This window comes from Spodoptera frugiperda, chromosome 11 (assembly GCF_023101765.2).
Source record: "Spodoptera frugiperda isolate SF20-4 chromosome 11, AGI-APGP_CSIRO_Sfru_2.0, whole genome shotgun sequence".
Taxonomy (NCBI): domain Eukaryota; kingdom Metazoa; phylum Arthropoda; class Insecta; order Lepidoptera; family Noctuidae; genus Spodoptera; species Spodoptera frugiperda.
The window spans coordinates 4964725-4981266 of NC_064222.1; the positions used below are offsets into that span (position 1 = coordinate 4964725).

The 16542-nt window shown below is 37.6% G+C and overlaps 1 protein-coding gene across 2 annotated transcripts in view; it reads left to right on the forward strand.

Moving 5' to 3' along the window:
• LOC118274703 (cholesterol transporter ABCA5) overlaps positions 1 to 11930 on the forward strand; it is a 62236-nt gene extending 50306 nt beyond the window's left edge. For both annotated transcript variants that reach the window (XM_050696901.1, XM_035592372.2), the window contains exons 20-36: positions 187 to 343; positions 785 to 1136; positions 1757 to 1943; positions 2451 to 2567; positions 4147 to 4366; positions 4959 to 5046; positions 5497 to 5665; positions 6159 to 6308; positions 6967 to 7191; positions 7549 to 7709; positions 8204 to 8411; positions 8921 to 9012; positions 9399 to 9489; positions 9792 to 9870; positions 10216 to 10336; positions 10829 to 10995; positions 11278 to 11930. In XM_050696901.1, the coding sequence (XP_050552858.1) occupies positions 187 to 343; positions 785 to 1136; positions 1757 to 1943; positions 2451 to 2567; positions 4147 to 4366; positions 4959 to 5046; positions 5497 to 5665; positions 6159 to 6308; positions 6967 to 7191; positions 7549 to 7709; positions 8204 to 8411; positions 8921 to 9012; positions 9399 to 9489; positions 9792 to 9870; positions 10216 to 10336; positions 10829 to 10995; positions 11278 to 11381 (2688 nt within the window). In that variant the 3' untranslated portion in view covers positions 11382 to 11930. The remainder of the gene's footprint in view (positions 1 to 186; positions 344 to 784; positions 1137 to 1756; positions 1944 to 2450; positions 2568 to 4146; positions 4367 to 4958; positions 5047 to 5496; positions 5666 to 6158; positions 6309 to 6966; positions 7192 to 7548; positions 7710 to 8203; positions 8412 to 8920; positions 9013 to 9398; positions 9490 to 9791; positions 9871 to 10215; positions 10337 to 10828; positions 10996 to 11277) is intronic.
• Positions 11931 to 16542: the final 4612 nt, after the last annotated feature.

Below are 16542 nucleotides of genomic sequence, written 5' to 3' on the forward strand. Positions count from 1 at the left end.
AAAATTAACTATTTTAATCTAATTTTCTCTTGTAAAAATATGGTGACGTTATAGCGTACTACTTCATACAAAATTCATAGAAAATATCGTTTTGACGTCGCCTATGGCCCATAAGGGGTTTCTAACAGAAATCTATAAAATTTTTAAAGAAAATAAAATAATATACAACTAATCTCATAATTCCAGGTGGCTCCCGAAGTCCCGATATCAGTAGACGCTCTAGGCGAGACAGTGAAGACGAACCCGACGTGCTGGAGAACATTCTGCGCACTCGTCTACATCAGGATGGTGCGGATGATCAGGGATCCTTACAAACTCTGGGTCATGATCTTGATGCCTATCAGTAAGTTTTTTTTTTCGTGATACAAAATCTATAATATAAAAATAAGTCAGGTTTTCCTTCCTGACGCTATAACTTCAGAGCACACAGATCGATTTCCGTGGTTTAGCATTCGTTAGAAAGGTCTCGGGCTCCGTGAGGTTTATACAACAGGGAAAATCATTGGTTGCTCGAGTTTGCTAGTGTTATATAGAATTGCTGTAAGCTTTTAATCAAAAAGATTGAAAGTTTAATTGTTTGTTAGAACTCTATGGATTTTTGTAATGATAGTCGACTAATTTTTTCAGGCTATTCAATAAAAATCAATACTAGTTAATAAGAGTCATCTTATTAGCTAACAAACATACATAAATGATTGGATTTCTACATGGCTCTGCCCCTTACCCAAAAATCATCGACAAGAATCTATTTCAAACTATTAAACGTTACTTACTTTACTTCCAGTATCCTGTGCCCTGGGTCTCTACATGAAATCACGACAAATCGTTTTCTTCCGCATGCAGCCGCTCAAATTAGAACCAAACGCATACTTCAACAAGACTCCCATAGCCGTATACAGTGAACAGGGCAACATCAAAGAAATCACAGACCTGAGGGACTCCTTAGAATCCTTGGGAGCATACCCCATCATAGACTTTGATGGGAACTTCTCCAGCCTTCTAGATATGGAGAACTTTGGAGCCTTCAGCCTCAGGGATAGCGTGATACCCTACGGCAAGATCATGGCCTACTACAACAGTACCTACACCCACAGCTTGCCTATCATCGTTAATTTGTTGGATAATAGCGTTTATAGGTAAGTTTAGGACCAATTATGTGAAATATTTTCATCTTTGTAGTACACCTTTTGTCTATTTGACAGGATTGTGGAAGTCATTAAACTTTAGGGACATTTTCACAGTTTTTGAGAAGAGACCTGTGATCAGCAGTGGGCACTTATAGGCTGTTGATGGTGATATACACTTTGGCCTCTTTTTTTGAGAGGGCAAAATCATCCAATCACTTCTCCCACCTTGGATAAGGCTAGAGGGAGTGTCAAACTCTTACTGACTAAAAACCACTCCGTTCCGACGCCTAGTTTTCGAGCCGAGCCCCGGTAAACTCGCTAGGTAATCCGCAGCTCCGGATCAGGCATCAGCCCTACTGGGCCCCATCTGTGGTGTTCTGATGGGTCTTTGAGGTACGCACGGAATGCGACGCGCCGTACATTTCGGGCCCTACAACTATAACATTTCTTATATAATTTCAAAACTTTTATAAAGATAGATCACAATCATCATCTTCAACCTATTTTTGTCCACTGCTGCATGTAGTTTCCAATAATCCATCGTACTCAGCTATTACTAACCAAGACTGCCAGGCATTTTGTGTGCATCATGGTCTTCTAGAACATTATATTCTTTCTTCCTTCCCCAGGGTATTAATGTCAGCATCAGGTCTGATAGAAAGCTTCAAGCCAATCGAAGTGTCGACCCATCCGTTCCAGCAGACGGAGCAACAGGAGGAGTTCAACCTGGGCAACGTGGTGTGCGCCATCTTCATGGGCATGATCTTCGCGCTCGTGCCCGTCACGCTCGCTGTGGACATCGTGTATGATCGAGAGGTGAGTGGAGATATTACTTGCCAATTAAATCATATTTTATTATGGTGTACAGTAATCAGGGTGATTCTTCACCAGAGACTTGCTATGTAGTTATGCTACGAAGATGTAATAGCTACGCTGTGAAACTATGTGACCGTTTCCACTGATACTAAGCTTTGTAGCTGAGCGAGGAAGATGCCCAGCTCGAGTATGCAATGTATCGATAGTAGGGAAGCCATCCATAGCACGCATCTTTCCATATAAAAACGTAGCTGAATCTGTTTCCACTAGTGCTAAGCTATGTGTACGATGAATATGATTGGTGGAAGCCAAACGCATCCACAGTAACGTACAATACATAGCACATTTCTGCTAGAAAAGCAGCCTAATAGATGTTCCAGACAATGTTTTAACTAAACCCCCAACTACCATTGGTAAACTGAATCAAAAAGGGACAGTTCTATACCAGGAATATCAAAAACAACTGTATCGAGAGTAATTATTAGTTGACTTTTTCATTCCGTACAGATTAAAGCGAAGAACCAGTTACGAGTGAACGGGCTGTCGATGAGCATGTACTTCCTGACCTACTTCACGGTGCTCATCTTCATCATGATCCTCACCAGCGTGGGAGTACTCGTCTTGGTGAGTGATACAAACCAGGTAGACTTCACACACTTATGTAATTGAATATTAGAGGAACTGGATATTGGTAGAACAGAAGACTGAGAGTTAGAAACTGAAGAAATAAATTATATTTTAGTCAGTGATTATCTATACCATATTTTGCAAACCCAGCTCTGAATGCATGATTCGGAGCTGCGGAATACCTAGCAGGTTTGCCGGGGATCCGTTTCGAAAAGTAAGAGCAGGAACGGGGTAGTTTTAGTCAGTAAGGGTCTGACACTCCTTCCCTCTGGGCGGGAGAAGTTATTGGATTTTCCCCCTCAAAAAAAGAACAAGTTCTGAATGCAAAAGCCTTATTCTCACGTTGATAAAGGGGTTTGAGTAACTTTGTATGGACTTGTGGCGTCATTTTTTTTTTCAGCGGCCACCAATAGTTTTCATGTTACTTTGTTCTGCTGTGTTCATTACACATATATGTTCAATTATTTTTATCCTAAGTTATATCAAAGCTGAGATATTTGAGTTTGAAGAATTTAAAAATGTAGTCTCTATAAATACTTCAATTACCGTCCTGTGTGAAAAAAAATCTTAGTTATTGTATATTATGAGAAGATTGATATTAGTTATTGGCTTTACTGTTTCTCGACCTCTCGTCTATCAATGTGACGTTAGTATTGGGCCCTAGGAAATAATAAAAACACAGTATTATACCTTATTGCAATTATTACATGATTTTTAAAAACACATATAAATATTAACTTTCTTAGTCCATTTCGTTCTAAATGTCATGTCGAATAATTGTATCTAAAAATTTGCCGGCGGAGTCAGATTATTTTGATATCTGCCCCATCCCATGTACCATATAATGGACATTATATGCGAACAGCAGTCTAAGGTCCGTTTTCCGATTATACATGAGCAATAGTGGCCCAATATTGCATCTAGCCCTTGTGCATCTTGCCCTTCCAGTGTTTCTACCAGAAAGTCGAACAATGAAAAATCGAACCATGACCAAAAAAAAAAAAATTTATGTAATATTTTAAATAGATTCATAGGTAGTCATACAAACCTTTGCCAAAGTGGGGAAGTACTATGCTAACTAGACAAATAACGCTCTGTAATGTCTAGGTACGCATTTTTCGGGGGGTTTGAACCCCCAACCCCGACCCCCTGGCTACACCTATGGTCGTTATAATTATCCACAAGTCCACGAGAGATTAGAAGCGCGCCACACCATCGGCCCATAGATAAAGAGTGCAATAACATTTAATAATTCTTCGGTTCCAATGACCAATATAAAACCAAATATCTCAGTTCCGATATGGTTTAGAGAAATATGACCATAATAGCTTTTGATCGCTGTATTCTGTTCTTTCATAATATTTAAGTTTCATTACTGGCCGCTCAACTTCAAAACGACGCCAACTTTACCCAAACCCCTTTGTTTATCTCTTCTTCTATTCTCTTGTGTTCTTTCTTAGCTGTAATCTTTATAGTTACTGATCTTTTGAAACTGTAATTCTGTCAGAATCTGAGAAAAAACATTAATCATCCTTTTCCATATCGACTTCAAACTATAATTTAATATTTTCACCAGGTAATCCTCAACGACATTCCGAGCCTGACCAACGGGTCGGCGATCACGATGCTCTCCGGGCTCCTGCTGCTATACAGTCCGTCCGCCATCTTGTTCAACACGTGCCTCTCCTACATCTTCGACAAGATGGACTCCGCGCAGAGCATCATGCCCAACATCACCACCTGGGTCGGCGTCATACCGTTCATATTGGTCGCTGTTCTTGATACTTTCAAGTGGGGTAAGTTGATTCAATTGAGTCTTTGACTTTAAAAAATGAAATAAATATACTTGAACTTAGGAAAGAAATGGTATTTTTGTTTCCATGTCGTATGAGTTTGGAAAAGTTGTCAATTAAGTCTTTGACTGCCAATAGAAAACTGTTGAAGACAAATCCTCCGCTAACGTCGGTCACCGGTGATCACCACGGCGTTTAATGTGTTAAAAGAGCAACGAATGGAGTCTCTTGTTCGTTGTTCTCCATTCGAAGCTATTTTGGAATGAGCACAGTGAAGTAAAGTCACTGACGAACGGACTGACAAACTATCATTTCTTTATTAGTTGACATTTCAAAATAACCTATTAATGGTTTTATTTTATTAAATAATTTGACTTTGACTCTGACTTTAAAAGTTTTTTTAGGGCATTAGTCTGATGGTCAGTAATTGTCACCGTCCATGAACATCCGCAATACCAGGGCACTTATAAGTGCGTTGCTGGCCTTTTATGGATTGGGGATTTGAGGATTTGTTGCTCTGAGTATTTGCTTTTAGTGATTTGGGAACTGGGGATTTTATTTCTAGACATATTAATTTTTGGAATGATATTTTCAGGTAGCGAGATCGCGTTCTACTTGCACTTGACCTTCAGTTTCCTGGATGTGATGTACATACCTTACGCAATAATATACTACGTTGATAGGTAAGTGTTCTCCTCAATCAAAAGTGTTATAATCTTGTCCATCATTCAGTTCATTCATACTTTGGTAAATTATTATATTGTTCAACTTATATTCAACCACCACGGTCTTTTTGGCTAACTATTTTGGAGTTTATATCCAATTACCAATCATTTTTATTATATCACAGTAGATTTGATTTCTAGAGATTTATTTACTTAACCTTTTACAAAATTCTACATCTTCTAGTCAAATCCATTTGTTCAAGCAAATCAAAGTAAGATGCGTTCCTAGATATATAGCTATGGTTAAACATAGATCATATTTATACAGTCCAATACTCTTGTAAAAATGACCGTTCGAAATAACCGATAGACATAAAGTCATTGAAAATGATCGTTAATTGACATACAAACCACGTCTTATGAGGATATCGTAATATGATCATTAAACCTCCATTATTCTTCCCCCAGGGTATACTTGACATGCAACCTGCGAGACCTGTGCACGACGCCCCCACTGAGCAGTTACTTCACTGCCGAGGTGTGGGTGCTACTGGTCGCCATGTTGCTGCACGTTCCACTGTCCGGGGCTGCGCTGTTAGCTGCTGACAGGGTCAAGTCCGGTGGCCGGATATGTCCCGTGAGTAAATAATGAAATATATAGAACAAAAGTAGGCTGCATGACGTCGCCGTGTCAGTTGCACACTGCTCATGATGAAGAGTCACTTTGTGACTCGAAACTAGTAGAGGTTTTCTCTATTAATGTACGTGAGTAAACTGTGATTTTTAGTTAATTTAGTATGTCTTACGATAGTTATTATAAAAATAGAACTAAAATCACCTAAAACTGGTGGTAAAACGGAGAGAAAAAAAACAAAATGGCCTTGACTGGAAAAAAAACTATTTCAGTCAAGGCTTTTTTTTTTAGGATTGTTTTTACCTGGACACTTAAAACTTCGCATTTGCACAGAACGCAGTGGTTGTTTCTGATTCCCACTTAATATTCGACTACTTTCATGTATTATAAATTTACTATTTTTATGATTTACAAATTGCTATAAATAATCTAAGTGTGACCCACACAAAAGCAAAAATCCTACCGTAGTGAGGAGTGAAAATAAATTATTTTCCAGCGAAAGAAAAGTACATCAGAAAGTGGGGGTGACGCGGAGCAGGAGGCTGGAGGCGAGGCGGGGGAGGACGAGGACGTCAGGCGCGAGCGGCGCCGGGTCGCCGCCATACTGCAGCAGCCCAAGCATAGCGCGCCGCCGCTTGTGGTTCATGTAAGGCTTTTTGGGATTTATATGGGAAGGAGCTGATAGATTACCTGATGATTAGTTAGCAATCAGCGTTGTAGACACGCAACACCAATTGTATCAGTACTTTATCGGTGTTTTGGGGATTGGAGATTGGGCATTGGGAATTGGGGATTGGGGAATGGGGATTGGGGAATGGGGATTAATCCTTTGATAGAAAATTAACATTAATTTGAAAATTTTACACGTTTTCGTCTTATTTCATCGATACTCCGTATTTATAATGTCAAGCAATACTTCTCTTTTATCAATATTCTCGTAATTAGTGAACGATATTTGAACACGTGATTGTACTCATGATTACAGACGACTTTCCCAAAGAAGATTTTTATTATAATCATTAGTTTTCTTTATACCCGACTGTGCCAGAAGGAGGGTTTTCTTAGCACAATAAATCATCTTTCCCTTATGGATTTTTCCAATACATCAGACACTACCTATTATTCTATGCTTTATACAGTGCATTTATCTATTCTTTTATCATCTTTCCCATTTGCATTCATTCACATTTCATTATATCCCTTGTCTTTTCATGAATTCTTATCTTTTATAACTGATGAGCACAACGTGTTTCAACTGACGAGCACTACGTGTTTCATCAACTAGGGTAATTTTTAACTTCCAGAACTTACGTAAAGAATACAAAGTGCGAGGTACTGGTAGCGGAGGCTCGTGTTGGACACAGAAGGAGGAGACGTCCTCCCGAGTGAAGTCTCGGTTCGTAGGACTGGCGCGGCTGAGTCTGGCCGTGGAGGGGGGGGAGGTGTTTGGTCTGCTGGGACACAACGGCGCTGGGAAGACTACCACCATGAAGATCATCACTGCTGAGGAGAGGCCCACGCATGGGAGTGTGAGTATTTATGAGGAATTTGGGAGTTGATCTTGTAGATGGACTAGTAAGGAAATAAATTATTGACTCTGAAATATTTGTAGATAGAATAGTTAAAGTTGTATTTTAAAATCTTAATATAATAAAACATAATCGATGTCTTGTATACACTATTAAATTTAATATATAATAAATAACTTTAAAAATATATTAGTCAACATTTACATTAACTTAAGTGTCAGTCCAAATTATAAATAGTTGTATGTCCTCTAGTTAACAACCAAAAAACGACAACATAGAAACCAAATTACCATTTTATTTATCAAGAGAATTAGAAAAATAGACCTTACTCCTTAACTCCCTAACTCCAATTGGCAGGTGATGCTGGGCAGTCAGAACATCGACGACTCGCAGACGTCAGCGTTCATGATGCTCGGCTACTGCCCGCAGCACGACGCGCTGTGGAAGAACGTCACCATCCGCGAACACATCGAGTGCTACGCCGCCATCCGGGGAGTCAGCAAGGCTGATACTCCTAGGTAAGGTGATGGGATGATGAAGATGATGATGGGAATATTTGTATTGGTTAAGGTTTTTGAAAAAGGAATGATGGATTAACTAATTCCATGTTAGATATCGAATCTTCAATTAAAGAAAACTTTTTTTTTTATATATTTTTATTTAAACTAGCTGGAGTTTAAGAGTTTTTGGAGTTTGCTGTCAACTTTATACCGTCTAACTATTAAGGTAAAGCCATTACTCATTAGGTAAGATTTATTGCACTGGATGCTGCGGAGCTCAAAATGATAAACCTTTATTTGAGGGTGGAAAATGATACAAATACTTCTCCCGTCTAGGGTGAGGCGAGTGGGAGCGTCAGACTCTTACTGACTAAAAACCACCCCTTTCCTACTCCTTTTTTTCGGAGCCCCGTCAACCTCGCTAGGTAGTCCGCAGCTCCGGAAAAATATAGAATCATCAAAATTAAAGTCTTGTATATCACAAAGTAACCACAACCTTCTTCGATCTATAGGATAGTAGACGCCTACCTAAACGGTCTCCAAATAATGGAGCACGCGAATAAGAACGCGGACGAGTGCTCGGGTGGCACGCGACGGAAGCTGTCGTTCGCGCTGGCGATGGTGGGCAGTCCGCGCGTGGTGCTGCTGGACGAGCCCTCCACCGGCATGGACCCGCGCAGCAAGAGGTTCCTCTGGGACACCATCCTCGCTAGCTTCCAGGTATGTGGGTGATATTGAGATATGTGAAGGTCTGATGATGGTGCTGTGTCAGATTTGGGTTTGAGAAATTTGTTTCGGATTCAGAAACTGTTTTTATAGAATGTCAATCCATTAATAAACCTTCTAGTCTTCATCCGATGATCGGTGTGCTCGATTACCCAAATGTTTTAAACCCGCATTTTATGTTAAAATCTCGTACTACAGGTTTAGATTAGTGTCAAAACATTTAAATTTGAGTTTAGGCATTGTTTTCGGAACTCATCAAAACTAAGAAATAGTTTAAGTAATCGTTAAATGTCCCTGAGTCCGGCTGTAAGCCCATTTTGTGACCGAAAAAAAAACCAACATATATTGGTTAATTACTTCTAACACGTTGCTGATCTGTTTACATAGTAAGTAAGAAGCAGTAATGTGACTTCTTATCAGACGATCTTCCACCTACCTTTAAGTTTAGGATAAGGTAAATAATAAGTAAAAATGATGTCAATGAAAGTTATTTATGTTTGCAGGGCAAAAAAGGTGCTATATTGACGACACATTCCATGGAAGAGGCTGATGCTTTATGTTCCAGAGTCGGCATCATGGTCAAAGGTGGCCTGAGGTAAGGCTTTATATTTTTACAAAAGAACATTAAGTAATTTTTTTGTTAGAGTTTCAACCTCCGTTATTGACGATGTCTTCTTAAGCTCGTTCAAAAAAATTTGCAACCAACGATAATTGATTTCTTCTTTATTATTCCTATTCATTTTTCCTCCATCTAACTCCTTTAAATCAATTTTTCTCTCATTTCAATCTCTTATAAACCACCAAAGGTCCTCTTTTTTTCAATTCACCCATTTTTTAAGTCGTATTTTCATTTGGAGCTTCTTTTAACACACTTGACTTTCAAATTTAACTTTAAAGTTACATGACATAAGCTTGCCATCAGTTTTAAAAAAAATTAAAAGTTTTATTGATAATGGATGTAATGTTGTTTTTATTACTCAGGTGTATCGGCTCAACACAACACTTGAAGAATTTGTACGGAGCGGGTTACACGCTGGAGATGAAGATTGGGAACAATAATCAGAAAGCAAATGTAAGATAGTCCTTCTCACACTAATGGCGCCCAGATTGGGACTATTTGGGGAAAACATGTTCAATGCCTATTATTAATTGCACGGTTGCCACGCTAGCTGGGCAATCGGATGCCGAACAACGTTCAGCGGGTTCGATTCCCGCACGGACCAATTTTTTTGTGTAATCCACAAATTCTTGTTCCGGATCTGAGTGTCATATGTGCACGACACAGGAAAAAATCCTAGTGTTAGGCTGTGATTTTATTTTATGATCATATAGTTTTTAAATAAATAAAAATTATATGTGATCTTCTGTCCCCAGATGATGGAGTCAGAGTCACTGTCACCATCGCCGCTCAGGTCCAATGAGAACTCACCATCATTAGGAGAAGCAGATGAAGGTAGGTCATTAACATCTTTACACTTACATTACGTACTATTAAACAGACTTGCTAAAAATCATTGACAATAACTTTTTAGTATTTCATTTATTTATGGGGCTTGTGATGCAGTATTGAGAATAGAGATACCATGATGTTGTCCTTATATCAGCCAAACTGATTTATGTTCAATTCCATCTAATTATTAGTTAACGTGATAATTAAAGTTATCTGCAGTTATTTACAGTATTTTCACCCCCAATAAAACTATTACGACTAACACACAACCACTACGTAGGTCACTGGTGACTAGTAACCAGAGGATTTGCCTTCAACAGTTTTCATGAAGGTCTTTATATTGTGTAGGAGGTTCGAACACGGGGTCGGTGTGCGCGGAGGCGGAGGGCGAGGCGGAGGCCGTGGACGCCAGCATACACACGCCGCTCGTCGCAGGGACCCCGCCGCCGCCCAGACTGCAACACCATCGGTATGTCTCATACTATTATTCTTTATTTTGATACTTATTAACTTTAAAAAAGAAGGTTCTCTGTTTAACTTATATGTATGTATGTCTATGTGTTTTTGCGCGATTATCTCAAGATTGGCCGGGCCTATTTTGATGCGGTTTTCAGAAAAGTGTTTGTTACACTTAGTAGCAGGTTTTAGTATATTAATCGACTTCAAAAAGAGGAGATTGAAGTCGGTTTTTTAACCGCAGTTTACTGAAAATTTATTAAAGAAAAGAAGTAGCCTTTTAAATAAATAAATAAACTTAATCCATCTAAATCTGTGACCTGTCACAAGCATTTGTGTTTATAATCTAATCAAAATAATATAAAACGACTAAATAGCAAAGCGCTTATGATTCCTTTAATCTCTTAATACACTGGTTCCGACGACTTAACTGATGACAGATTCTACTGCTCATACAGATCTTCCTCCAATAACCATCTGTAACATATATCTTATATCCTCATAGGACGGAGTCTGGTGGTGGTGGAGCGAACTCAGAAGCGGTGATAGCGTTAGTGGGTCACATATTCCCCGCGGCGGTGCTGGAGGAGAGCTTCGCGGAGCGGCTCGTGTTCTCCGTGCCGCAGTCTGCTGTGTCCAGCCTCGCCAGGTGTTTCCAGCAGATTGAGGACGGTAAGTGTGAACTAAATATTTTGGCGCCCAACGTGGGACTAGTTTCTATTAGGTGGTCCCATGCTGGGCGCCAGTTTTTGAAATGTCACAATCAAATTAGTATTATAGGTGAAGGCTTTCTTTAAGTGAATGTTATGTTGTTTTCACATTTATGATTAATTTTATTGGAATTGTAGTGAAACTAAGAATTTACTTCGCCCATTTTTTCCAAAGTAGGTAAGTTATTTTTTAAGATATTATTTTCTAGTCAAGTCTAAAACTGCAACTTTATTTTCTTCACAGCGAAAGAAAAACTAAATATAGTTGAGTACAGCTTCAGTCAAACGACTTTGGAGCAGGTGTTCCTGAAATTCGCACAATCTGAGAACGTCGATTCATCAGACTAAGAACATAAACCGTTGATAGTATTGTAAGTGACACGGCACTGTTCTGACTTGGCTTCACTTCCAGGTGAGTAAAAAATAAAAAAGTTAAACTTCAAACACCTATTTTGAACTTTTGTGAGCAAAAATGTGGATAAAATGTCAGTCATTTGACTTAGTTGAACTCAGTAATCATTTCTAGAAAATTCTATCAATGTTTTTAATTGTTATCTGTTACTTAAAATGGCAGCTAAATAAAAAAGAAACAAGGTCCATTTTTGCTTGCAAAAGGCGAGCAAGTCAAAACAGTGCTCGTATTTTGTGCTTTTGAAAAGAAAATGTAAAATAAGAAATCGCTTCTGATAAATAAATATAACAATATTGTGTAGTTCGTTTAGTTGAATTCTGTTTATAGCCTCAGGAGTTATAGGAAACTTTTGGTGTATTCCAAAATGAACGTTATGTCGTAAGCTATAAGGATCACTTTTGGTTGTTACAAATACTTGTACAAACAGAGGCTTATGTGTGTGACCAGTTCTGTTCTGTATCCAGTTTGTTATAAAAAATTACAATATGGAAAAGATCTCTATTCAATATAAGATAGGAATAATAATTTCAATTTAGTTATTATTCATTAAAATTGTTTTGGGTTGCGGTGACACATATTCCAAAATAACTCTAAAAGACGACATTTTAGAAAAAATCATACTTTACCCACAAATTATAATTGTTTTGCCTATTTCCAGATCTTTTCCTAATTTGTGAGCAAGTGGACTAGCATTCATGATAGACCTACAGTTTCATATATATTTTATGATCCTTTAGAAAGTAAATGGTATATATCAAAAGTTCCCTATAACATAAAGGCTACAAGCTTTGTAATATTTGTGGTGGACGAGAGAATATAACGTAGGTGTGTAGACATAGGACACGTTGACTGTGTGACGTTTTATAATGATTTGATACGTTTATTAGCCAGTTTTATATTGTATTAGGTAAATGGTTGAGTAAGCAATGTGTTTATTGATCATTCATTTATGAAAAAAAGATGTTAATGAAAGAAATGCTACCTGCTGATAGCAATCAAGCAAGCAATTTGTGATGTCAAAATAGGTTAGATTTGTTTTCTGTCAATATGACAAATCGTAAACGGTCGATCCTCTTTATGATATTTTTTTCTAACTGTCAATGTGACAAATCATTAACGGTCGATATATAATTAAAAAAACGAAGACTATGCCAGCAACTAAGTTGCCACTTATCGCCGTACTCAGAGTCATTTAATGATTACTTAACCCAGTCCTTAGCATTTTGTATTTCGGAACAAAATCGTTACTAAGTAACAGTTTTAGTAATCATCAAATGTTTCTCAGTACAGCAGATAGCTTTAGTTGAGTTACGAGTATTTAACTTTATACATGATTAATATCACCATATTAATCACTTAAACTAATAATCAATTGAAACTTTCTTAAAAGCAACAAAGTATTGAACTAGAGAGGGAATAAAATAAAATCAGTTCAAAAACGATTAAATCATCTGCAAACAATAGTAGAAAGCATTCTCTTTTTTAAATCGTCTGAATATTGACGCAATATTCTTTGGACTTTCTATAGATTACTCTGTTCCTTTACCCTACCCTTGTACCCTTAGTATGAGTTTGCTTTAGCGTTAGCGAGATCGGCGCTCTGATTGGTTGGTTTATTCGAGCTGGCCAATCATGCGCTCTCGTTTCGATTACTTTAAACGTAAAGCAAACTCATACTAAGGGTACACTATTGGAACAATAAACACAATACTTATTCACCATACTATTGTATAAAATCATTCACTGCATACGGTCTAACAGTGCCTAAGGACGTTTTGCTGTAAACCTTACGTGAACTTGTTATTTTATAACAACAAAAACATGTGATCTTTTTAGTTTTAGACGAAACTTTTGTGATTGATTTTCTAGTCGATGGAAAACTGTGATTGGATTATTTTATATTTGGTGAAAAAGATGTTAAAGTGATGCTGTATTTAGAAAATACACAAATAAAGAGACAGTCGAGTCATTAAAGATGTGTAAAGATCTCTCTACTGGGTTAGTCTTTTAGAGAAAAAAAGTGTTAACAAAAGAAAGATGAAGAAATTGTTTTAGTTGCTCTTAAATTATTTATGTTTTACTCGACTAGTTTCCAGACCTGCTAAGAGCCCTCAATTAGAGGCGCTAGCGGTTCGAAACTAGTCAAGTTACCTCATTAATCAGTTACATGAGTGAGCTTAACTAACTTGTCGCAAACCTTTTAATTCTAAATACAAAATAATCCAATCACAAACAAGTTAGTTTTAATTTACTATAGAACTTTACAATTTCGTAATATTATTATGTTGCTATGTTTGATAATATCGAAACTACGTACTACGTATATAACTGCGATTGTTGACAAATTGTCTAAGAAACTAGTCTTTAAATAATGCGGACTATAAAGTATAAAAAAATACTGAAATAATTCAGTTTCTATTGCAGTCGCCGCCGTGTCGGGTGCAATGTTGTAGAGTTTGGCAGGAGACTGATTTAAAAGGAAATTACAATATCCCATATGAACAGTGGAAGACAGATGCTCCTGATTATTTGAAAATAAAAAAATACTGTTTCAACACAGTAATGTCTCATCCAAAAAAAAAGCGATAACGTCGCAGCTTAATGACGCAACACGTGTAATCCTTTAGTTAGTTCAATTTAGTCACCACCCCGTTTTATTTGTCAATTCAAGGCCATGGGGCGGGGCTAGAGAGCGGATCTCATCGGGTGCAAGCAAACATTATCTTAGTGGTGGTCAAGCGCATGTGACCACGATTGTACCTAACAGAATACCTACCTACTTTATTTTCTATAAAATCAAAGCTTATGGTGTAAATCTAACATAGTAAGCTGATAACTAAAAATAAATTCAAAGCGTTCATAGGCTTACCACTGACCATCAGGTGGGCCGTGTGCTTTCTTGCCACCGTCGTGGTATAAAAACAAATTATCAATGTCAGTCTCCTGCCAAAGTCTACGTAAATGATAGCTATTTTAATATTCTGTTAAATATAATGAAAGGAACATGTAAATGTTCAAAGAGACGTTACTCCAAGGAATGAGTTTAATATTATCGTTACTAGGTTAAAACATTCTAGGGTTAACTGACAGTATTAGGTTAAGAACGCTTTTGTATCAGTTGTTTTTGATCGAATTCTATACATTATTATTTTCTATTAAAACTTATATTTTTTGCTGCTTTTATTGCTGTTACATTTTTTAATAAAAAAGCTTCAGTTTAATGTCGAATTGTGTTAGGCAGAATCGTTCCAACCCACATTTCAAATGTCAAATATTAGTTATGAATGTAGAACGACATTTTATAACAATAATTTGCTGTCAACAAAGATACAAGTCTTGTCCTGGGCGACAAGCCTAATCGCTTACCATACAGGTGACAAATCTGCTATAAGCCAGGATCTACAGTAGATACAACCATGGAAACACCAAAACACTGAAGTCCGGCGCGTCTTAGGGACATAACACGGATGCGGCATAAACAAGAGCCACTCTTGAACTTCTAAACTACATTTTCTCCCATATTGGTTTTTGTGAATGGAACGGTTTCTGCGTAACACGGTTCTAAATTATTCAACTAAGGTGTACAAATTTTCGCGCCTTTAATTACGTCAAAAATCACCACAGACAATAAAGAACAACTATAGAGAGATTGTTAGTTAACCTCTTTGTTGGTATGGAACGTTATTCGTAAACAATTTGATTCTTTTTCAGCTAATAAAGCCAGAGGAATGAATACTGTTCATAATATCTTTGATTTTTCCACAAATATTCATGAGCTGTGTATAGTTATGAGTAGTAGCAAATGTAATCTCAAAAAATAATGGCTGTCACCTCGTTTACTTGAGAGAAGAAGTAGACTAAACACTGTTTTATCTATATCTGTGTAGGTACAGCTGTTACTCTGCCAGTACTCTTAGTACAAGTTTGCTTGGACATTGGACGATAACGGAACGAAAGCGCATTCGGCGCTCTGATTGGCCGGCGAGAATGAACCAACCAATCAGAGCGCCGAACGCGCTCGTTTCGTTTAAATTCCATTAAACGTAAAGCAAACTCGTACTAAGGTTAAAGATATAGGTAATAATTCTAAAATAAATGAAAACACGTCATAAAACAGCAAATATTAGTCTACAGAATCCATGCTATTTGGTTTTCTGCTATCGTAATTTAAGCCTATCTTTAAACTCATGTCCGTCTCGCATTCTCGCATAATTATTGTATCTAGCTATTGTATGTATAATCCTAATCCTTGCAATAAGTTCCTTTAATCTATGTTATTGTAGAATAGGGATTAATATTAAGTTTAATTAAGATCATGTTAATCCTACACCAGAGCCGTATTACACCTGAGGCAAAACTAGGCAAGTACAAAAGGCGCCAGGTTCTTTAAAAAAAAATGTTCCCCCACATTAGGAATTTCTCCTGTGTCGTGGGTGCGTTTACAAACATGCACATGACACCCAGACCCGAAACAACAAAGAGTTGATCTGTGCGAGAATCGAAGCCGCTACACGTTGCACGGCAGCCAGTTGCTCAGCCACTACGCCAACCGTTCAGTCAAAGAGAGACCGCGAGACTGCGCAACTGTACATAGAGAGACCGTGGCGCTAAAATGAGACCGTGCCGCCAAAATGAAATTAACCGCGCCAATAAGGTGCTTGCCTAGAGCGCCCTCTAGGTATAATCTATCTCTGTCCTACACGTCATAAAATTTCCTCTGGGCTTTAAGCATTTCATATCATTTACCATTTAGTTCATTTAATATGAAGGTACAAAAGTTATATCAAATGTGTTAAATTCGATTTTAAGAGGGAATGTGTAAAAGACTACAGTATATTGTGTGATTAGCTTTGGAAGCTGGACGATCTAGACGTTGTTTACGCTTATTTTTATTACTATTATTACTTTGAACGTTTTGCAATGAACATTGAGAATGGTTATAGCTAATTCAGGGTCGTTAACCTTTCATTTGATTGGTAATCTATCTTTATTCCCTTTTAGTAGAGGAGTATTATAGTCTTGATTAATATTTTAATAGTAAATGTGATATATTTGTTGCCTGACTTTATTTAATAGTAAAGTAATGCCAGATAGGTA